We start from the raw sequence: 23,446 nt of genomic DNA on the forward strand, positions 1-23,446 counted from the left end.
TGGCCTGCAGCCCCAAGGGTTCGGGGACTGGGGCTAACGCTAGAGAGGAGCCCAGCGTGAAGCCCATGCACTGTCACGCTGCTCGCCGAGACCTGGCTGGGGGTAGACAGCCGCTCCCCTGGCCAGGCTGAGCAGGGAGCCCCGGGGCTGCGGGTTACGAAGGGCACAGGGCTGTTTCCACTCTCACGCGTCTACCCCTGTCCAGCACAGGGAGCTGCTGCAGAAGGCTGGGGAGAGGTCGCGGAAGCGGGGGCTAGTATCTGTAAGGAGCTGTGTATTTCTCAGGCCACGAAGAGCGACGTGAAGGGGGCTGGAGCAGGCCAAGGGAAAGCCACAGGCTCAGTGGGGGTGGGGGGAAAGAGTCCTGGGGGGTGGGTTCATCTACATGACAGGTCAGGCTGAGGGGCAGCAGGGGTTCTGGGAGCAGGGGAGCTGGGCCCCACAGTCCCACCTCTGAGGAGGGGGCACAGCAACCGGAGAGCGGAGCATCCCGAGCACCTGGGTGAGTGGCCAGAGGGGCCTGTGCTGGCCCTGAATGTGCAGCCCCAGGCCCACGCAGGTGGGAAAGGCTGCACCCCAGCACCCTGGGGACGAGACCCAGGGCCTGCAGAGCTGGCTGACTAGTTACAGTGCCAGGAAGGGGACGCAGCCCAGGGGCGGGCACTGATCCCCCGGCTCAGAGCAACGGACACCAGGCTGGGAAAAAAGGTCACAGAAAAGCTTTATACAATCAGGACATGGGCCCCTGCGCCCCGGCCCACATGTGGCGCCTGGCCCCGTGCCATGGAGTGTGTGGGGCAGGACAGTTTGTTCCAGCCCCGGGGGGAGGCTGTGCCCCATGGCAGAGAAGGCCCCAAGTAACACACCAGCAGGCAGGAGGGGGCCCTGAGAGCAGCCAGTGGTGCCTGGGGCGAGGTGGCTCAGAGAGAAGATGGGGGGCAGCCCTCCTGCACCATGAGCTGAGAGGGCCGGTAGCCCCGCAGGAGCCGACTCGAGCGCACGGCAGAGCACCCTGCAGGTACAGCAGCACGGGGCGACTGGGGGGGCAGCACGGCCAAGGGGAAGGACCCTGCACCCCCTCCTGGGGCTCCCTGTACCCCCCATTGTCACAACAGCGGAGCCCAGCCAGCCCCTGGCGCCCACTCACTGGAGTGCGCACACATCCTTGCCCTCGCCCTCCCCGGCCCCTGCCCCGTCCAGCGCTGGCTCCAGCTGGCCCAGGGGCTCCGCGGCACCAAGCAGCTTCTCCCTCAGCTCCATGAGCAGGTCGCGGCTCTCGCTGGGCGGCAGGTTACTCAGGTAGTACTGGGGCGCCAGCTCTACCAGCCTGCGGGGAGAGAGCAGATCAGCGCCGGCCTGGCCCGGCCCTTGCCCCAGGGCCCTTGCCCCAGGGCCCGGGCAGCACCATGGGGCATGAGGCTGGAGAGGCCCAGAGAAGGTGCCAGGCCCTGCCCCAGGCGGGGTGTTACCCTGCCAGCACCGCCAGGGCCTGCCCTGCAGCCGGCCACAGATGAGGCTGCGGGCTCCTCCCGCCCCGTCCCGTCCCCGCCCAGGCTGCCTTCCCCCCCCACAGAGGCACTCCCCTCCCCTCTCCCCCACAGCAGCCCCCCGCCCACCCTTACATCTGGGGCTGGATCTCAGACACCACGCTGAGACAGTTGTCCTGCGAGATGGTGAACTCGTGGTACAGGACCCAGGGGGGTGGGCGGGGCAGGGGCCTCCGCACCACGTAGCAGCAGTGCGGGGGCAGGTGGGCCACATGCTTGTGTGTCAGCATCAGGTAGTTCCCGGAGCCGTCGATGTCCCGGGCCACCTGCAGGGAACAGAGGGGTCAGCGGGGCCGGACAAAGCGGAGCCTACGGCAGCCGGGGCAGTGCCCCCACCCCCTTCCTCCCCCACGTAGGGCTCCCCACCCCCTGCAGAGGCCCGGGGCAGCCTGGGCAGGGGCCCCCACCCGGCACACATGCAGGGCCCCCCCTTCCCCGCAGGGACCCTGGCAGCCACCTCCCGCACAGGGCCCCTTGCTCTGGGGGCCCCCCCACCTTGAGGAAGTAGCCAGAGATGAGCGCCCTCTTGAGGTTGAGCACGTTGTCATCCGTGCCGAAGGCTGGGGGAGAGACGGGCAGCTCGATTCGCTGCATCACCTCCAGCAGCTCGGCCCGCACGACGCCCGCCAGCCGCAGCCCCGAGCTGCTCACCCCGTGCTGACGGCACCAGCCCTCATCCAGCTCATCTGTGGGAAAGGGGCGTGAGCTGGGGGCCTGCCCCTTCCCTCCGCCAGGCTCTTGCCCCTGCCCTCTCCCAGCGGCCACGCCACCTCCATCGCCCACGTCTGTCACACCCAGCCCCGCAGCGACGCCCGGCACCACTCGCGGCTTGGGACCAGGGAGACAGGCCTGCCGAGTGCCCGTGGTCTCTGGAACCGCGACCTGCCCCCAGTGCACCTCGTCGGCCTGCCCGGGCAGGGCCCTGCCCATCTGTGCAGCCCCAGCACAGCAGGACCTGGGCATGGGATATGGCCAGCCGTGCAAGTGGTGGGCGATGGCAGGACGCGGCGGCAGCAGCAGACGCTGGGGAGACCCCCTCTGCATGCAGAGCGGCACTCACGCTGCTGGAAGGCATTGAAGACATTGATGAGGGTGAAGTGGTCCCCGTCGGGGTGCAGCAGGGCTCGCCGGCGCACGGCCGCAGCCTCCTCGGAGCGCGCCACTGGGGTCACGAAGCAGGGTGAGGCTGGGGAGAAGCAGGCGGGAAAGGGTTACCCGAGTGCCCGGCAGGGCTCTCCCTGCGGCTGCCCCCACAGTCCCCAGCATGGCTCTGGATGGCCCAGGAGGCTGTGTGGCCTGCAGCCCGCGGCTCCCCGCAGTGCTGAGGGGAGCTGGTTGGGGACTAGGCCTTTTGGAGAGAGAACCTCTCTCAGCCATAGAAAGGAAGGAGACAGACAGACAGCACGGCCAGGCCTGACTCGGAGCGCAAACCCCAGCTGGGGGCCTGGGGCTGCTCCCTCTCATGGGGCACACCGCCGCCGGCTGGAGCCGCAGGGGGGCTCGGCGCCCGCACGTGGCCCCCTACCCGTGAGCATGGCGGCCATGGTGAGCATCTCGTGGACACAGTCGAACTCGCAGGAGGCAATGAGCGCCTTGGCCAGCTGGGGGTCCAGGGGGAACTCCGACATGATGATCCCCACCTCCGAGAGGTTCCCATCGTCATCCAGCGCGGCCAGGTAATCCAGATCCTCCAGGGCCTGCATCAGCGACTCAGGGGCTGGTTGGGGGCAGGGAGTCAGCTGGGAGGCAGGGGAGGTGCCGATGCCGCAGCCCCAATGCCAAAGCCACCCTGGGGCCCCCCCCAACATGCCAAATACGCTTCCCGCAGGGCTCACCCCTCCGCAGCACCAGCAGCTATCCACCCCCACGCCAGGCCTGCCAGCTCCGTCCCCCTCCCCTCCAGGATGAGACCATTCTTCTGGGACGGAGGGGTGGCGGAGGGGTGGGGTTCCCCCAGCAACTCTGGCCCCCCCTGCGTGCATGCCATCTCTCCTGGTGCCAGATCCCCCCAGGCCCAGCCCGCCAACTGCCCCTGCCCACGGCGGAGCTGGGGGTCCCTAGGCCAAGTCTCCTGTTGCAGTTTCCAGCCCCTCCAAACTCAGTCGCTGTCCGTGCTGGGGCAGCAGCTCCTCCTGGCACAGAGCCAGCTGGGAACCCCGTTAACAGCCCATTTACCCTTCTCCTCAATTGTTAATGGGTCACAGAGAGCAGCCCCAGCAGCCCCAGGTTTTCCCCTGCATCTCCCACCCCTTCAGTTCCAGCCCCAGTCCTGCAGACACCCTTCACTCCCGACCCACAGCCCCTGGGCTGTACCTGGCCGGTCAAGGAAGTCGCACTGGCCCATGTCAGCGATGTCGAGTCTCTTGAGCAGCAGCACCAGACGGCTCAGGTTGGCCTCGCTCACGTGGGGGGCGGGGGCGGCCGGAAGGAACTGCTCATAGAAGGCTTCGGAGTAGAGGCGCACGCAGATGCCTGCCAGACAATAGGGGAGCTGCCATGGGGTGGGGTGCAGGGGGCGAGCTGGACTGAATGCGGGGTTGGCATTGGGGAAGAGGCGCGGGGCCGGGGGGAGGGCAGCAAACTGGAGCCAAAGCTGCATGGATTTGACAGTTCCCAGAGCGTCCATAACACATGCTGCCTTGGGCCCGGGCGCTCACCTGGGGGGACAGCCTGCGGGCCCGGGCCCGGGCGCTCACCTGGGGGGACAGCCTGCGGGCCCGGGCCCGGGCGCTCACCTGGGGGGACAGCCTGCGGGCCCGGGCCCGGGCGCTCACCTGGGGGGACAGCCTGCGGGCCCGGGCCCGGGCGCTCACCTGGGGGGACAGCCTGCGGGCTCGGGCCCGGGCTCGGGCGCTCACCTGGGGGGCTGCCTGCGGCCCGCTGCCTCCGTGACTCCGCCTGGCTCTTGCTGATGGGCCGCAGCACCTGGGACTCTGCGCGGATCCGGGGATTGTAAACCTGCAGGGACAAGGGCTGTGAGGGGCAGGCCGGCCTGATACTCCCTGGCCAGCAGTGGGCTCTGCTCACCACCCGGCGCTGGGCTTGTGTCCCCCATTCGCCAACCGGAGGCAGACATCAGCCCCCGCCCCAGCGAGTCCTCCTGGCTGCTTGGCGGGGTTTGCTCCGCGGAGCTGCCATGCCACATCTCACCAGCAGCGGTCCACGTCAGCCCAGCCACCCCGGGGAGATTTCCGGGGCTGCAGCCAGGCCCCCGGCTGGGCAGGGCAGGAGCAAGCGGGACTCGGGCCCTTCCCCTCTCGGGGGCTCTGCCTCTGGCCCTAGGGTTACCAGCTCTGACGGAAGCTATTCCGGGAGAGTTTCCCCCCCAACATGACATCATTTTCTTAAAACAGCCTATTCAGATCTCCTGGATTGGTTTCAGTGGTCACCGGGAGGTAGAGGCTGATTCTGGGAGAGTCCAGGCCAAACCTGGAGGGTTGGCAACCCTATCCGACCCAGCCCCAGGGCGGGGACTGGCTGGCTCAGAGGACTGGGGTGTGGAGCCTTTCCTCTCTAGGGAGCGCCAGCTCCAACCTGGCCCCGGGGCAGGGGACTGGGATGTGGGGCCTTTCCTCTCTAGGGAGCACCAGCTCCAACCTGGCCCCAGGGCAGGGGACTGGGATGTGGGGCCTTTCCTCTCTAGGTGCAAAGGCTGCAGTTCAGAGGAGACATCTGGACAGATGTCTGTGTAGTGCTGGGGAGGAGCTAGTGGTCGTGGTACATATATGTGTCAGTAACATTGGGAAGGATAAGAGAGAGGTCCTGGAGGCCAAATTTAGGCTGCTAGGTAAGAGACTGAAATCCAGGACCTCCGTGGTAGCATTCTCTGAGATGGCTCTTGTTCCACACGCAGGGCCAGGCAGACAGGCAGAGCCGCATGGATTAGACAATGGGGTTCAGGTTCATTTGGGAAAGGAGGGGCTGATACAGGAGGGATGGCCAAACTGGCCCTAGACTTCTGGCACGTCACATTAAAAAGGTCGTAGGGAATTTTTTTCAACTAACAGCTGGGGAAAGGCAACAGGTGCAGAGGACACGGCTCGGACAGAGGCATCTTGTAGGGGTGAATTCATTAGAGGGGGAACTTTAGATCCTAGAACATAGGATAGGAAAGAAATTGGTAAAATACAGGCCTGAGCTCGCGAGGACCAATCAAATGGAAGAGTCCCATTTAGCAACACACATGAGGGAATGCAGCTGAATACTGACAAACTGTGCCGGGGCTTCGACAGAAATGCCAGAGACGTGAAAGCTGAGCTGGTGAAGCTGAGGGCCCAGCCTTACACGAGAACGCTGATGTAACATGCAGCGCAGACAGTTGGAAAATGGGGATAATCAGTGGGGCAGGTAATGCCGGAGTACCAGTGAGACGTGGGGGAGAGGCACTCTACGTGACAGAAAGCAGAGAGTCAAATAGAGTAAAAGTCTTAAATGGATCAAACTGTCCCACAGAATCTCTGTGAGTAGAAATTCCTGGCTTGAATAATAAGAATGTAGCCGTAGGGATGTACTACCGGCTGCCTGACCAGGTGACTGCGAAATGCTCGGGGTGATGAGAGAGGTTACCCAAAAGGTAGAAAACACAACAAAGGTGGATTTCAACTCTCCCCATATTAACTGGATACGTGTTACCTCAGGACGCAGAGATAAAGTTTTTAGACACAAATGACTGTTTCTTGGAGCAGCTAGTCCTGGAACCCTCAAGTGGAGAGGAAATTCCTGATTTAGTCCTAAGCAGTGTACAGGATCTGGTCCAAGAAGTGAATATAGCTGAACTGCTCACTAATAGTGACCATAACAAAATCAATTTAGCAACCGTGTAGGGGGAAAATACCAAAGAAACTCACCACACTGACATTTAATTTCAAAAAGGGGAACAGCACAAACATGAGGAAGCTAGTTAAATGGAAATAAAAAGCAACAGTCACAAGAGTGAAATGCCCGCAAGCTGCATGGAAACTCTTTTAAACTCTGTAATAGAGGGTCAAATCAAAATGTATAAACAACAACGAACAGTAAGAGGATCAAAAAAAAGCCACAGAGTAAGAGGTGGCTCGAGGCAAACGGGCATCCTTTCACAACTGGAGGTTAAAGCCCACTGAGGAAAACAAAAAAGGAGCATGAACTCTGGCAAGTCAAGCGTACGGCTCCGGCTCCGGCTCTGGCTCCAGCTCCACTGGAGCATTTTCAGCCGCTCGTGGCGGTAAGCTCTCTAACGTAGCCGCTCTAAGCAGAAAGGAGGGAGCTCTCCTGTCAGGGTAACTACTCCAGCCCCGCGAGCAGCGGTAGCTACATGGGCAGGAGAAGCTCACCCACTGACATAAGCACCGGTGTGGACAGCACTAGGTAGATGTAACTTATGTCACTCAGGGGTGCCTTATTCACACCCTGAGCAACAAAAGTTATACTGCGGTAAGCGCTAGTGTAGACAGCCTAAAAGTATCATTAGGCAGCCAAAAAAAAATAATAATAATAATGTGAAAAGCAACTAGCAAGAGACACAAAAACTAACAGCAAAGATTTTTTTAAGAATGTCAGAAGCAGGAAGCTGCCAAACAACCACTGGGGCCACGGGACGATGGAGGTGCTAAAGGAGCACTCAGGGATGATAAGGCCATTGTGGAGAAACTACATAAATTCTTTCCTTCAGCCTTCATGGCTGAGGACGTGAGGGAGGTTCCCAAACCTGAGCCATTCGTTTTAGATGACAAATCTGAGGAACTGTCCCAGACTGAGGTGTCATTCGAGGAGGTTCTGGAACAAATAGATGAATTAAACAGTAATAAGTCACCAGGGCCAGATGGTATCACTCAAGAGGTCGGATTTCACCACTCAAAGATGAAATTGCAGAACTGTAGATTGTAAGCTAGTGCTTAAATCAGCTTCTGTACCAGATGACTGGAGGATAGCTAATGTGACACAAATTTTTGAAAAAGGCAGCAGAAGTGATTCTGGCAATTATAGGACGGTAAGCCCAAATTCAGTACTGGGCAAACTGGTTGAAATTATAGTAAAGAACAGAATTATCAGACACATAGATGAACACAGTATGTTGTGGAAGAGTCAACATGGCTTTTGTAAGGGGAAATCATACCTCACCAATCTACTAGAATTCTTTGAGGGGTCAACAAGCATGTGCACGAAACGGATCCAGTGGATATAGTGTACTTGAACTTTCAGAAAGCCTTTGACAAGGTGTGACGAAGTGGGGATTTTCCCTTGTTATGTTCTATGGGAGTCTTACTGTTTTACATGAATGCTGTGTGTGCCTCAGTTTCTCTGTGTATTGCACCAGTGTCTAGGTGATGGGAATAAGGGTATGTGACTTTTGTGGGGGCTGCTCCAGCTGCCTGCATGGATGCTATGGCCGCCCTTTCATAACCTGAGACCCAGGAGGGGGATGCGACCAAGTGCCTCTTGGCCCAGGATGCAAGACAAAGACAGGAGGAGGAGCAACAGACAGGGCAGGGGTCAGGCAGCTGGAAGGGGGTCAGTCTCAGCTGGCTTGGGGCACAGGGGGAGGACAAGAGCCCTGGCTCTGGGATCCCCGCCCCACAAGATGGACTTGGCTGAAAGTTACTGATTTCTGTGCTAACAAGTTCTTCCCTACATTGTGTTCCTGTCGCCAAATAAACCTTCTGTTTTCCCGGCTGACTGAGAGTCACGTCTGACTGCGGAGTTGGGGGGCAGGACCCTCAGGCTTCCCCAAGACCCCGCCTGGGCGGACTCGCTGTGGGAAGTGCATGGTGTGGACGGAGATGCTGAATGCTCCCAGGTCAGACCCAGGAAGGGCAAAGCTGTGTAAGCGTCTGCTCAGAGAGAGGAGGCTCCCCCAGAGTCCTGGGTGGCTTTGTATGGAGTAGTTCCAGAGCATCGCCCCAGTGACTCCGTGACACAAGGTCCCTCACCAAAGGCTCTTAAACAAAGTAAGCTGTCACGGGATAAGAGGGAAGGTCCTCTCATGGATTGGTAACCAGTTAAAAGATAAGAAACAAACGCTAGGAATAAATGGTGTTCAGCATATTCACAAATGATCTGGAAAAAGGGGTAAACAGTGAAGTGGCAAAATTTTCAGATGATACAAAACTACTCAAGATAGTTAAGTCCAAAGCAGACTGTGAAGAGCTACAAAAGGATCTCACTAAACTGGGTGACTGGGCAACAAAATGGCAGATGAAATTCAATGTTGATAAATGCAAAGTAAGGCACACTGGAAAACATAATCCTAACTATACATACAAAATGATGGGGGCTAAATTTGGTGTTGCCACTCAAGAAAGATCTTGGGAGTCACTGTGGATAGTTCCATGAAACATGCACTCGATGTGCAGCGGCCATCAGAAAAGCGAACAGAGCGTTGGAAATCATTAGATAAGACAAGAGAAAATGTCAGTGCCTCTATATAAATCATAGTACGTCCAGATCTTGAATACTGCATGCAGTTCTCATTACCCCATCTCTAAAAAGATCTTTAGGAATAGGAAGAAGTTCAGAGAAGGGCAACAAAAATGCTGAGGGGGATGGAACAGCTTCTGTAAGAGGAGAGTAAAAAGACTGGAACTGTTCAGACTTGGAAAAGAAGCGACGAAGCGGGGCTATGATGGAGGGCTATACAGTCGTGACGGGTAGGGAGAAAGTGACTAGGAGTGGTATTTACTCCTTCGCAGAACAGAAGCACTATGGGTCACCCAATTAAATTAATGGCAACAGGTTTAAAACAAACAAAAGGAAGTATTTCTTCACACAGTGCACAGTCAACCTGTGGAACTCCTTGCCAGGGGATGTTGAAGGCCAAAACTGTAACTGTGTTCTAAAAGAATGAGAGAAGTTCATGAAGCACAGGTCCATCAATGGCTATTAGACAAGATGGTCAGCGACACAACCCCAGGCTCTGGGAACGGGCGATGGGATGGATCACTTGATGATTACCTGTTCTGTTCATTCCCTTTGGGGCACCTGGCACTGGCCACTGTCGGAAGACAGGACACTGGGCTGGATGGACCTTTGGTCTGACCAGTCTGGCCGTCGTTGTGAGTCTGTCGACAGCTGCTGCGCAGGCTGCTCTCCTATGCAACAGGCAGGGGTCCGGCCCTGCCCATCCCACCATTAATACAAGCTCCCAGCCCTATACTACACAGATTTCAGAGAGGGAGACCAGCGTTTCTCAAAATGGGGGTCCTGACCCAAAAGGGAGTTGCAGGGGGGTCACAAGGTTATTTTGGGGTGGGGGGGTCACGGTACTGCCACCCTCACTTCTGCAATGCTGCCTTCGGAGCTGGGCGGCTGGAGCAGCTGGACGGCTGCTTATTGAGGCAGCAGAGCAGAAGTGAGGGTAGCAAGTACCACCCCCCCACACACAATAACCTTGCGACCCCCCCCATACACACACACACCCCTCCTTTATGGGTCAGGACCCCTACAATTACAACACCATGATTTCAATAGCTGAAATCTTGAAATCTAACTTTTAAAAAATCCTATGGCCATGAAATTGACAAAAATGGACCCTGAATTTGGTAGGGCCCTACTTATTTTCATGTGGAAATTGGCAGGAGGGGCAGTCCTGCCCAAGAAGTTGTGCAGAGCTGGCTCTGAGCAGGGCCACGCCTGCCCTGGAAAAGCGGCTGGGCTGGGCCAGGCAGAGCCACGCACCCCGCTCCGTACTCACACTGCGCAGCTCCAGACCCGTGTCGATGACGTAGCGCACAGTCCCCAGGGAGAAGGACGAATCTGCAAGCCAGTGGGTGATGATCACGCGCCGGCCCTGGGGCCTGCTGCCCTGCTCCAGCACCTCATAGACCTTCTGGGCTGCCCGCCCCACCCCTGGGTGCAAGGGTAGGGCCAGCAGCGGGCCCAGCCCAGGGTTCAGGGCCACAGCCTCGGTGCGGATGGCCTCGCAGCACTCGCTGATCTCCTGCAGGGTGGGGAGCAGGCGCCGTTAGTGACAGGACACCCCCTTTGCTGCAAGGCTGGGGAGCAGCCCCCTGCTCCTCATGTCCCCAGGACAACGCCCCAAAGTGAGTCCCAACACCCCCTTCCCTTCTCCCGCAAGCCCCCCTCCAGGGAGGGGTCCCAGCAGCCCCCCAGTCTCCACCTGCTCACTGGCCAGGAAGAGCAGCACATCGCCGGGTTCCTGGCGCCGGTGAATGTCCAATACCGCCTGGCACGCGGCCGAGACGTGGCCCCGAGCCGGTGGATCCCTGTACACCAGCTGGCCGGGAGGGCTGGGTCCTGGCACCCGCACCACGGGAGGGTCCCCGCAGAAGGCCCGCAGCCGCTCCTCCAGGGCTGGCACCGTCGTCACCACCACCTTGAGCTCGGGTCGCTGGCGAAGCACGTCCTTCAGCAGCCCGAGCAACACGTCTGTGGGCACCGTGCGCTCCTGCACCTCGTCCAGCACAATGACCCCGTACTGGCGCAGCAGGGGGTCCGACATCATCTCCCGCAGCAGCATCTCATCCGAGCAGAACCTGCCAGCACCAAGCACCCGGGTCAGAGGCAGCCCAAGGAAGGGGGAACCCGGCTGGGGTAGCGAGGGGCTGCAGGTTGGGAGTGAGGGGCACCGGCAGAGCTGGGGGAGCCCAGGGCTGGGCTAGCAGGGGCTGCAGGTTGGGACTGAGGGGCACCGGCAGAGCTGGGGGGGGACTTGGAGGGGATTTGGGAGGCCCCCCTTCCCCACTCTCAGCTCTCTCAGGAAAGAACCGTGTCCTCATCCCTTGAGCTGAGAGGTGCCAGGCCCAACCCAAGAGAGCGCTGGGCAGAGGCACCTGCCCTAACCCCTTCACTGCCAAAGCCCCCACCTGACGCCCACAGCCTGACCCCTGCACCGCGGCCTCCTCCTCGCCCCTCCAACCCTGGAGCCCTTCCTTAAACAGGGTCCTGGCTGGGCCCTGCCCTGCCCGGGCCCCGCCCTGCCCAAGAGGGGTGGGAGCCTGGACACACAGAGCCGGGCACAGGCCCAGCTCTGGTCTGTCTCGTCCCAGCATGGAGCACCAGGCTCCTGCTGTGGGGAACGTGGGACAGAGCTGGCCTCCACCTCTCCCCAGGAAGGAGGCTGGTGGAGTGGCCTAGCTGCCTGCTGCAGGGCCCTGCACTCCAGCTCCGCCCTCGTATGCCGTGGCTCCAGGCTGAGCACCCTGACGAGCCAGCAGGGGCTGTGACGAAGCGGGACTGTTCTTAATGTTTCCTCTGAATAGTGTGGGGGTGCCTCAGTTTCCCCTATACAGTTCTTGAGTGTCTGGGTGGTGGGGTAAGGGCGTATGATCGTTGCAGAGCCCTAGAGGGCAAGTGAGTGCAGGAGTCTGGACACAGAGAATGGCCAACACCCTGTTTCCTGGCCACTGATGGCCTGGGCCCTTCCCCCCTGCAAGGTGAGAGCTAAAGGGTTGGAGAACAAAGGAATCCGGTGACCTCCTGGCCCGGGAAAGGGACAAAGCCCAGAGGAGGAGGGGCTGGAGGGAGTTTCAGTTTGGGGCTGGCTGGGACATGGAATGAAGTACAGACGTGGTTGTCTGGCTCACTGCCCCCCAAAATGGACCCAGCTGAGGGGTCCTGTTCTCTGCACCTACAAGCTCTGTGTTAGACCATGTTCCTGTCGTTTAATAAACCTCTGTGTTACTGGCTGGCTGAGAGTCACGTCTGACTGCGAAGTTGGGGGGCAGGACCCTCCGGCTTCCCCAGGACGCTGCCTGAGCGGACTCGCTGTGGGAAGCGCACGGAGGGGCAGAGGATGCTGAATGCTCCAAGGTCAGACCCAGGAAGGTGGAAGCTGTGTGTCCTGCAGACAGTCTGCTCACAGAAAGGAGACTTCCCCGGGGTCCTGACTGGCTTCGTAGGGAGCAGTTCCAGAGCATCGCCCAGGGACTCCGTGACAACTGGTGGCAAAGGTGGGATGTACTGCACCCCATGGACAGCGATTCCTGCAGTAAGTGACTGGGGAGCAGTAAAATGAAGGGGGATTGACGGGGACCAGGCGTGCTGAAGATTCAGAGAGAGACGGTTTCAGGGGGCGGTTAACCCCTGGAAGTGTGTGACCAGAGAGAAGGACTTGTGCAGTAACAGGGTCCCCCTGGGGATTGCAGCGAGCGGTCCCAGGGGCGGAGGAGTCTGCAGCTCGACCCTGGCAAAGAGATAGTGACCTCGAGAAGGGCTGGCACACTAGGGGTTCTCCCTGGAAACTGTGGGGAGCTGAGAGCACACAGGCCTGTGAGTCCGTAACAACTTGGGAGGAGCGGAGTGATGGCCTGTCACCGTCTCCTTAAGAAGGACATTGTAACCCTGTGCAGAAAGAGAGGGTTGAGCATTGGAAAGTTCACCAAAGCACAGTTCATCGTGCAGCTGGAGGAGGATGACCGCTCTAAGGAACAGATTCCTGACCCCCAATGGGGCTATAGCAGGATCTGGGAGCAGCTGGAGTGGTAGCCAGGCATCCCCAAGACTCCTGTCCCCAACCAGACGGGGGTCTTCACGATCGGGTTCTCCATCCGGGGATCGGAGACGGACGGGATTGGAGCTGAGTCCGAGAGAGCCAGAGGACTGAGAGATAGCGAGAGCCCGAGAAAGAGCTGCAGAAGCAGCAGCTGCATGAACTGGCGGTGGTGGGGCGGAGAGGCCTAGGGGATCTCCCAGGGGTGACTGGGGATAGACCCCGGGGGTCCAGTTCAGCAGGGAACCTCGAGACTAAATTGCTGCCCCTGGTTAAGGAGCGGGGGATGTGGACGCCACCTCACTGCCTTTGAGCAGGCTAGCGATTTGAACCAGGAGGACCCTGCGGAAAAACCCCGATGTCTAGCTCCCTTGCTGGGTCCCAAGGCCATAGACTCCGTCAGCCAGATGGGTGGGGAGGTGGACAGGCTCCCACTCCTGACCCCAACCTATATGTCTGTGTGGAGTCTCCTGGGGTCAGGCCCCTTGGACCCCCAGTGGGAGCAGAAGGTGATGGTCAATGGGGAGACATTCCTGGGGTGGCGAGATCCTGGGACAGAGAGAACTGTTGTCAGGCCCTGGGTGCTGCAGCCTCAGATGCTGAGGGGCTCTGTGAGCTGGGTGAGGGTCCCAGGGACGAAGCCCCTCGCCCTGCCTATGGCCCAGATCCCTGTGCAGACCCAGGAGGGGTTGGACTGGCTGGTTGTTGGGGTTCTCCAGGAAACCGGCTTCGAGACCCTGTTGTGGGGTGACTGTCTCTCTTTGGGACAGGATCCAGGCCCTGCTCCTGTAACTCCCAAGGGTTTGAATTTGAATCCAGGGAACCAATCAGCGGAGAGGGAAATGGCCAGTGAAAATGCAGATGACCTGGCTGGCAGCAGGGAGGAGGTGCTAGGCTCAAGCTACCTGCCTGCAACCAGAACCCTGGGGCTCCCCACCCCCTTGCACACCAGAGCAGGGGCTCACGCTGACTCTGATGCAGTGAGGAAAGCAGCGAGCTCGCTGCCTACCCCCACTGGGACAGCAAGGGCAGCGCTGAGCACAGGGGGAGCTGAGACCCCAGCTGAGTGGGGGGGAGACACAGGCAGGGCAGGGGATCTGTGGGGAGTGGCAAGGTGCTTGGTAAGGAAAGTCTGGATGAGCCTAGGCAGCCTTGTGAGCTGATGGCTTTGTCTAGTCAGCAGGGTGGGAAGGCGAGGAGAGTGGAAGCTGAGTGTCCCTGGACCTTACCTGTTAGCTGGGTGGAGAAGTGTGACAGGGAAGGAATGTGTCTGTGTTTGTCAGGGGTATTGACTTGCCTATGGAGGGCGCTACCCTGATCTCCGAGCATTTGTCTGTTACCAGCCTTGTGTGCTGGGACCAGGGGAATGAGCTCCTAAGCTGTGTGTCTGGGAAAGGAGAAAGTGTGTCCGGCTCTTCTTTGTCTGTGGAGCAGACAGAAGGGGCCTTTCAGCCTGTGATGGTTGAGGGTCGTGCAGTTGTCTCAGAGCTGGTTCTGGATTCAGCTAAAGCCCAGGAAGGGAAGGGTCCTAAGTTTGTGTCTGCTCGGGAGAATGGCGCCGTAACTAGGTCGCATCCAGTTAGCGTCTATGTAAAATCCCAGAGACCAGACAATTCTGGTGCTTGTATTTTGCCTGTTGCTAGTGTGTTGTTTTAAAGGGTGGAGCAACTCTGTCTAATCAGGGTGAGATCCTAGCCAGGGCACAAGGAGAGCATGAAGGTGTGTGATTGTGTTACCTACTGAGGGTTTGGAAACCTGTCGCAAGAAGGAAAAGATTCCTGAACTTGTGTGTGGCAAAGGGAAGGAGAATGCTTCTGACCTTTTATCTAGGAAGTCTGTAAGTTTGCCTGAAAAGGGATTGTGTAGGAATCCGCCGGATGGGCCAGAGGTGATTCTGGATGTAAGGGAGACCCAGAAAGAGTCCGTTGTTGCTCAGAAAAGTGTTCCTCTAGAGCAAGCCCTAGGTAAAGAGGGTAAGAGCAGAATTTCTGTGACAGGTGAATTGTTGCATAGAAAAGCCCTAGGGAAAGAAATCCTCATGGAGTCTTTGCAAGCAGTTTACTGCAACTGAAGGGTGTGAAAGTGATTTAATCAAGAAAGTTTCAGTTCCTAACGGCCAGAAATTTTCTGTTGTGAATGGATCCACCGACTTTCCTGTTGAAAGATCCAGTGCGGATAGCTCTGAGATGGTCTCAGATGGAATGAAAGCTGTTAAGAAAGTTAAACAGTCCTCTAACCAAGTGGCTGTGTTTGGCCAGCTTGTTGGGGAGAAGACCCAATCCCAGTTTGAGCCCCTGGGGTTTTGGGGTGGCCAAAGGGCATGGGCAGCATAAACCTTCCCACATGCGGCCTGCGAGTGCTATCGACTCCCCCTGACCTAAGAGAGGGCGTGAAACTGGAAGGGCCTGGTGTAACTCCTACCAAGGAATGGGAGAGATGCTGGAGCATCCATGGGAACGTTGGTGGCTTTGAACTTCCCCAGGTCACCGGCTAAAGTAACCCCGCTCAATTCGATCTCGAAGGGGGGAGAGATGTGACGAAGTGGGACTGTTCTTAATGTTTTGTCTGAATAGTGTGGGGGTGCCTCAGTTTCCCCTATACAGTTCTTGAGTGTCTGGTGGTGGGGTAAGGGGATATGACTGTTGCAGAGCCCTAGAGGGCAGGTGTGTGCAGGGGTCTGGACACAGAGAATGGCCAACACCCTGTTTCCTGGCAACTGGCAGCCTGGGCCCTTCCCCCCTGCAAGGTGAGATCTAAAGGGTTGGAGAACAAAGGAATCCGGTGACCTCCTGGCCCGGGAAAGGGACAAAGCCCAGAGGAGGTGGGGCTGGAGGGAGTTTCAGTTTGGGGCTGGCTGGGGACATGGAGTGAAGTGCAGACGTGGTTGTCTGGCTCACTGCCCCCCAAAATGGACCCAGCTGAGGGGTCTTGTTCTTTACACCTGCAAGCTCTGCGTTAGACCATGTTCCTGTCGTCTAATAAACCTTCTGTTTTACTGGCTGGCTGAGAGTCACGTCTGACTGCGGAGTTGGGGGGCAGGACCCTCTGGCTTCCCCAGAAGCCCCACCTGAGTGGACTCGCTGTGGGAAGCGCACGGAGGGGCAGAGGATGCTGAATGCTCCGAGGTCAGACCCAGGAAGGTGGAAGCTGTGTGAGCTGTGTGTTCTGAAGACAGGCTGCTCACAGGAAGGCGACTGCCCCAGAGTCCTGCCCGGCTCCATGGGGAGCAGTTCCAGAGCATCGCCCAGGGACTCCGTGACAGGGGCGGATGAGGTTACCAGGCGGCCGGCAGGCGAGAGGGAGCCTGGATTGGGGAGGGAGGGGCAGCCCCAGTCCCACGACCAGGTCCCAGTGCCCTATGGGCGCAGCGCCCAGCCTCACCTGAGCAGGGTCTCTGGAGTGCAGCAGTCCTCATGGGGGACGCAGTAGCCAACCTCGTGGCCCAGGTTCAGATCCATCTCGTCAGCCACACACAGCGAGAGGCTGAGGGCGGCAAGGCCGTGGGGCTGGCTACAGGCCACCAGGCCATGCGTGAACTGCTGGGAGAGGGCGTATTCCGCACACCACTGAGGGATCTGCAAGGAGGAGAGCGGGCAAGGGGCCCCAGGCAGCCACTGTTGTGAGCACAGGTCACCCCAAGGGAGCCAGAACCCCCCCAACACTGGGTAGAGTGGCGCCCCCCCACCCGAAGACTCGCACATTCACTCTGCAGCTCAGCCAGGTGGGTGGGGCCAAGCTGCGTTCCCTGTGGACACAACGGCCTCGCCCCCCAGCCTAGAGCCACGCGCGTGGCTGCGGGTGCCCACACGGCTCGCCAGGGGTGGAACCAATCTGTCCCACTGGCAGGGGGTCAGGAGATCCCAGCAGAGCTGCCTCACCCAGACACTGAGTCAGGCACAGATGCTCCTGGGCACAGAGGTTGGCAGCAGGCACCCAGCTATGCCATCCATGGGGAGTTGAGCCAAGCCCCATGGCTCCCTTCCTGACAGCTCAGCCAGGGGCTAGTCCCCTCCAACCTGCCACACCCAAACACGTGTGGGCCGCACAGCCAAGGGGCAAAGTCTTCAGAGATTCAGGGCAGCTGATTGCGAACCTGGAGAAGCCCCTGCTCCCTGCAGCATCCCATGGACCCCCCAGGGGCAGCCTGGGCAAAGCACGGGGGCAGAAATCTAGTGTACAGATGGAGAGGGCAGCCCACCGGTTCTGGCACAAGGCTGCGACCTGGATTCAATTCCCAGAGAGACCTTGAGTGAGAGTCTCCGCAGTGCAGCAGGGCTGCCCTGCCCCATGGGGTGCTTCACTGGCTGCGCAGAGCTGAGATCGCAGTCGTGGGGCCAGATACCAATCACAGAGATAAGGGAAGCACCCAGCCCCCTCCAAACGCCTCTCACGCCCCCCTTCGGCCCGATTCGCTTGCAGGCACAGCTCCCAGGCAGAGACACCCCTTGCCCATCCTCCACACCAGCCAGGCTCCAGCTTCATGCTGGGAAGCCTGGACATCCCCTGGGTGCGCACCAGGAGAGGTCGCTGGCAATTAACAGCGTCCTGGGAGATTCCATGGGAACGCAAACATCTCCTGCCTCCGTCTCCAGGCCCATGGCCTGGCTGGGGCCTACAGAGCTCCACAGACACACGCTGCTTGAAAACCAACCCTCCCCCAGGTCAAAGTCCTGACTGTAGCGTCTCTAGCTTCCCTGCTGGGGCGGAAGAGACACGCACAAGGGGCAGAGGGCCAAGGAACCCAGCTGCCTGCAGGCCCTGCAGCTTGGAGGTTTGGCACCAAGACGGCTGATTGTCAGGTACTGGCAGCCTGGGATCCACAGACAAGCGAGCCCCGTCAGTCTGTCTGCCCTGCTGCGTGTGAGAGCTGCCTGGGGCAGGGGCTGTGTGTGTTTAATGCCAGGACAGCAGCCAGAGAACTGGGTCCCGACGGGGGCGCTCAGTGCGCCAGCATCACAGACCAACAAGTCCGGGTGTCTGGGGCCCTCAGTACCACTCTTCCAGGCTCACCCACCCCCCTCAGAAGTCCCTGGCAACCCTGCAGCTCCCAGCGCAGACCCAGCTGACTCCCGGCCAGCGCTGTGCATGACTGAAAGCCAAATCCCAGGGCATCCAACAGGGAGAGCCCAGCCTCCCATCACCCTGACCTCCCCACGTGCTGCCCCAAGGGGGCTTTGCAAACAGACAGGAGCCGCAGTCAGGAGTACAATGGACCCTGCCTCAGAGGTTAAATGAGGAGTCACTGGTCCCCCTCCCGTGGCACTTGTAGCCACAGCACCCTAGACTATGGGACGCAGCCAGGGCCGGCTCCAGGCACCAGCGAACCAAGCAGGTGCCTGGGGCGGCCAATGTAAAGGGGCGGCAGGAGGTCGGGCTCTGGGGCGGCAATCCGCCCGCGGCGGCAATCCAGCAGCCGCTCCGTCAGAGTGCGTTTCGCGCTCGGGGGCCATTCGGCGGCGGGGACGCGACTCTTCTTCGGTCGCCGGCAGCAGTTCAGTGGCCGCTCCATCACTCTGCCTCCGTGTTCGGTGGCGAGGTTTTTTGGTTTGCTTTTTTTTTGCCGCTTGGGGCGGCAAAAACGCTGGAGCCAGCCCTGGACGCAGCCACGGCCAGCAGCAGCTGCCAAGCCATTTAGCTCTGTAATCCTGCCCCCAGGAGAGCCTCCGGACACCAGGGCAGCGCACTCCAAGGAGCCCAGGCCGTGTCTCACCGGCAAGCCAGCAGCACAGGCCCCCTAGCACTGCCCTGACTGCGAGGCGGCAGCCCCCCACCCTCTCCCTGCAGCACCGGCTGCTCCCCGAGCCAGCCCAAGCCCACCACACGCAAGGGGATTATTGCGTAGGTGCTTTTCCCAGCGAGGGCACTCCAGCCCTGGCCTTGCCCTCCCCATGCCCCCCTCGCACCTGGGTGCTCTTGCCGGTCCCGGGCCCCCCGGACACCAAGACGATGCCGCTGCTGCTCTCCAGGTGCTCCATGAAGCTGTACTTGGCGGCCCAAACAGGCAGGTCTCGCCGCCGCTGCAGCAGCTCATAGTAGCGGGAGGAGAAAGGCAGCCCGTCGTATGGGTTCACCTCCAGGTCCCCCTCGCAGTCCAGGGCCAAGCCTTCGCCCTCCTCCTCTTCCTCCAGCGGGGAGTCAAGGCCATTCGGCCGCAGCGGGGAGGTGAAGCCATCGCTGGTCTCCATGGCGGCGTTACTGTGGGGCAGATGGAGCCAGGGACCTGCAAGGGAAAAGGGCAGGAGTCAGAGCAGCCACTGGGCCCTAGGGGAGAAACTGGTTAGCAGGGTGGGGAGACAACCCATCCCCACTGCCCCAGCTCCACTCCCACCGGCTGGGGGGCAGTCAGAAATCCTGAGGCCAGCAGGGCCCATCGGGACCATCTAGTCTGGCCTCCTATGTAACACGGCCAGGGGCTGCCCCACAGTAACACCTGGAGTGGATCTGCTAGCAAAGCAGCCAGTCTGGACTGAAAACTGTCAGGGATAGAGAATCCACCTCGGCCCTTGGGTACGGTTCCCGTGGTTAATTCCTGTCACCATTAACAACGTACCCCTAATTGCCAGTCTGAATTCGTCCTATTTCAACTTCTAGCCACTGCCCCGTGTTTGATCCATCTCTGCTGGACTGAGCAGCCCATCACGAAATATCTGTTCCCCACGCAGGTACCTACAGACCGGGATCAAGTCACCTGTGAGCCTTCTCTGTGTTATGCTGAACAGCTCAAGCTCCCTGAGTCTCTCACTACAAGGCAGGTTTTCTATTCCCAGCTCTTCTCGGACCCTCTCCAGTTTATCAACAGCCTGAACTGTGCGCACCAGACCTGGGCACAGGATTCCAGCAGCGGCCGCCCCAGTCCAGATAGAGGGAAAGTCGCCTCTCCGCGGCGACGCCCGTTTGTCTCTCCGAGGCTCACATGAGTCCTTTTGGTCAAAGCTCAAGTGGCTCGCGGAGTGCGTCACGGCTTCCCCGGCCAGCCCCCCGCAGCCTGGCGGGGCCTGCTCGCTGCGCCCAGATGCCGCGCCCGGCTTCCCAGGAGATCCAGGTGAGGCTGAATCGCCCCGGGGAACCACCTGCTCCAGCTCGTCTGTGGCCAGCCCCCCAGCAGGCTCTGGGGGCAGGGGCCTGGGACTCCCGCCGGGCCCCAGGGAGCAGGGCTCGTGTCCTGGAGACCGGCCCGGAGCGCCAGGTGGTGGGAGAGCCACAAACAGCCCCGCTCCCCTGGGCGTGCGCGGCGCTGGAGGGCGGCCAAGGCAGCAGGCACCGCCCCGGGCCGCGGCACCAACCCCCGGGGCAGGACACGCCGCACCCCAGGGCGGGGCCCGGGGTATCCGGCACCGCGCCCGGACCCGGACCCCGACCCCGACCCCGACCCAGCCGGGGGGCGGGACCCGGCCGGCGGCCTAGCGCAGGGCGGGGCTGCAGGAGACGCCCCCACTCAGCCCCCGGCGCCCCCCGCAGCCTGGCCCCCGCCCCGCGGAACCCAGGCGTCCGGGGAACCGGTCCGGCGGGATGCGGCACCCCCAACCTCGCCCGCCGTGAGCGCCACCCCGCCGTGCCGTGCCGCGGGGACGGGGGCGGAGCCCGGCGGGGGGCGGCTGGTTGTGGCGCCCCGGCCCCGCCCCCCCAGCGGCCCCCGGCCCCGCCGCGTACCCCGGGCGCTGCCGCCCCCGCTCACCTGTAGCCGGCTCCAGGCCCCGCCCCGGAGGCTGTCACGCGGCGCCAAGCACGAGTCACGTGCTACGCCGTGGCAGCCAATCAGATGGGGCCCGAGTGGCTTCGGCCCCGCCCCCTGTGCCGTCTTCCCCCATGGCCCCGCCCCGGGCCCTGCTGTCCCCCGAGCCCCGCCCCGCAGCGCCAGGCCCCGCCCCCGCAGCGCCTGTCGCCCCGGCCACGGCTCTGCGCGGCACGGCGCTGGGGGCGGGGCCAGGGTGCCCGCGGGGCGGGGCGGGGCCTCCCGAGGGGGCGGGGCACGGACACCGCAGCCGGGAGTTCCGCCGGCCGGACTAGCTCCCAGCACGCCAGCCTCCCTCTGTCCGCGGCAGTGATCAGCCTGTCGGTCCCCCCCAGCCCTGCCCAGTGCCCCCCAGCCAGCCAGCCCTGTAACTCCCCCAGCCAGTCCCACCCTGCCCTGTAACCCCCCCAGCCAGCCCGCCCTGCCCAGTGCCCCCCAGCCAGCCAGCCCTGTAACTCCCCCAGCCAGTCCCACCCTGCCCTGTAACCCCCCAGCCAGCCCGCCCTGTAACTCCCCCAGCCAGTCCCGCCCTATAACCCCCCGAGCCAGCCCTGCCCTGTGACCCCCCAGCCCACCCTGCCCAGTGCCCCCCCAGCCAGCCGGCCCTGCCCAGTGCCCCCCAGCCAGCCAGCCCTGTAACCTCCCCAGCCCGCCCTGCCCAGTGTCCCCCCAGCCAGCCCGCCCTGCCCAGTGCCCCCCCAGCCAGCCTGCTCTGTAACTCCCCCAGCCAGTCCCGCCCTGCCCAGTGCCCCCACAGCCAGCCAGCCCTGTAACCCCCCCAGCCAGCCTTGCCCAGTGCCCCCCCCAGACAGCCCGCCCTGTAACTCCCCCAGCCAGTCCCGCCCTATAACCCCCCGAGCCAGCCCTGCCCTGTGACCCCCCAGCCCGCCCTGCCCAGTGCCCCCCCCAGCCAGCCCGCCCTGCCCAGTGTCCCCGCAGCCAGCCAGCCCTGTAACCCCCCCAGCCAGCCCTGCCCAGTGCCCCCCCAGCCAGTCCCGCCCTGCCCTGTAACTCCCCCAGCCAGCCCGCCCTGCCCAGTGCCCCCGCAGCCAGCCAGCCCTGCCCAGTGCCCCCCCCAGCCAGCCCGCCCTGTAACTCCCCCAGCCAGTCCCGCCCTGCCCAGTGCCCCCGCAGCCAGCCAGCCCTGTAACCCCCCGAGCCAGCCCTGCCCTGTGACCCCCCAGCCAGCCAGCCCTGTAACCCCCCGAGCCAGCCCTGCCCTGTGACCCCCCAGCCAGCCCTGCCCTGTAACCCCCCGAGCCAGCCCTGTAACCCCCCGAGCCAGCCCTGCCCTGTGACCCCCCCAGCCAGCCCTGCCCTGTAACCCCTGAGCCAGCCCTGCCCAGTGCCCCCCCAGCCAGCCAGCCCTGTAACCCCCACAGCCAGCCCGCCCTGCCCAGTGCCCCCCCAGCCAGCCAGCCCTGTAACCCCCCGAGCCAGCCCTGCCCTGTGACCCCCCCAGCCCGCCCTGCCCAGTGCCCCCCCAGCCAGCCAGCCCTGTAACCCCCCCCAGCCAGCCCTGCCCTGTGACCACCCCAGCCCGCCCTGCCCTGTGACCCCCCCCAGCCAGCCCTGTGACCCCCCCAGCCAGCCCGCCCTGCCCTGTGACCCCCCAGCCAGCCAGCCCTGCCCAGTGCCCCCCCAGCCCGCCCGGCCCTGTGACCCCCCGCCAGCCCTGCCCTGCCCTGCCCTGTGACCCCCCCAGCCAGCCCGCCAGCCCAGCACGCCTTGCTCAGCTGGGCCAGCATGTTCCTGTCCCAGCCCAGCCCCCGCTTCATGCCCTGCTCTGTGGCTGGGGAAGCAGGAGTCCTGTTGGCTGGAATGAGACATTCGATGCAGCCTCCAGCATCCCCAGGCAGAGTCACTTAGGGCTCTGCCAGGCGTCACCTCCAGGTCCCCCTCACAGTCCAGGGCCAAGCCTTCGCCCTCCTCCTCCTCCTCCTCCTCCACGTGGGCCCACTGGGACAGCCGCAGCCACCGGGCCCATCCAGGCCTGCTCATCACCTTGCCCACCCGGTGGCCCTGCAGTAGTGGAGGAAGGCAGGCTCGGGCTGCAGGGCAGGGCCTGGGAGAGCATGCTTAGGCTGGGATAGACTGTCACTGCTTTGCACAGTCCTGAACTGTAGGGGCCCTCGCCAGGTTGTCTAGTCCAGCCCCCTGCACTGAGGCAGGACTCCTGGACCATCCCTGACGGGTTTGTCTGACCTGCTCTGAAACACCTCCAGGGCCGGAGATTCCACCACCTCCCTGGGCCGCTTGTTCCAGGCATAACCACCTTGAGAGCGAGGAGGGAGTTTTTCCTAATCTCCAACCTAAACCGCCCCTGCTGCAGTTTCAGCCCATTGCTTCTTGTCCTGTCCTCCGAGGTTAAGGAGAACAAATTTTCTTCCTCCTCCTTTTACATACTTGAAAACTGGTATCAGGTCCCCTCTCAGTCTTCTCTTCTCCAGACTAAACAACGCCAATGTTTTCAATCTTCCGTCACAGCTCATGTTCTCTGGACCTTTAGTCATTTTGTTGCTCTTCTCTGGACTTTCTCCAGTTTGTCCCCATCTTTCCTGAAATGTGGCGCCCAGAACTGGACACAATACTCCAGATGAGGCCTAATCAGTGCTGAGTAGAGCGGAAGAATTACTGCTTGTGTGTTGCTTACAACAGCCCTGCTAATACAGCCCAGAATGCCAGAATGATGTTCACTTTTTTTTTTTGCAACTACATTACATTGTTGACTCATATTTAGTT

The 23,446-nt window shown here is 61.4% G+C and overlaps 1 protein-coding gene across 6 annotated transcripts; it reads right to left on the reverse strand.

The window, feature by feature from the left end:
• Positions 1 to 720: 720 nt before the first annotated feature.
• Positions 721 to 20,721, reverse strand: DQX1 (DEAQ-box RNA dependent ATPase 1). Of its 6 annotated transcripts, XM_077816129.1 has the most exons (13): positions 19,793 to 19,811; positions 19,523 to 19,638; positions 18,876 to 19,192; positions 16,354 to 16,547; positions 10,642 to 11,017; positions 10,216 to 10,461; positions 4,406 to 4,505; positions 3,861 to 4,019; positions 3,073 to 3,264; positions 2,608 to 2,733; positions 2,043 to 2,233; positions 1,623 to 1,813; positions 721 to 1,327 (listed from the first exon to the last, which is right to left on the reverse strand). In XM_077816129.1, the coding sequence occupies exons 3-13, from the start codon at positions 19,155 to 19,157 to the stop codon at positions 1,144 to 1,146; spliced, it is 2,241 nt and encodes a 746-aa protein (XP_077672255.1). In that variant the 5' UTR covers positions 19,158 to 19,192; positions 19,523 to 19,638; positions 19,793 to 19,811; the 3' UTR covers positions 721 to 1,143. The 6 variants fall into 6 exon arrangements, with proteins under 6 accessions (XP_077672255.1, XP_077672256.1, XP_077672258.1 ...); XM_077816130.1 differs by lacking the exons at positions 19,523 to 19,638; positions 19,793 to 19,811 and adding an exon at positions 20,648 to 20,721; XM_077816132.1 differs by lacking the exons at positions 19,523 to 19,638; positions 19,793 to 19,811 and adding an exon at positions 20,623 to 20,635.
• Positions 20,722 to 23,446: the final 2,725 nt, after the last annotated feature.

The sequence above is a fragment of the Eretmochelys imbricata genome, chromosome 4 (assembly GCF_965152235.1).
Source record: "Eretmochelys imbricata isolate rEreImb1 chromosome 4, rEreImb1.hap1, whole genome shotgun sequence".
NCBI lineage: Eukaryota > Metazoa > Chordata > Testudines > Cheloniidae > Eretmochelys > Eretmochelys imbricata.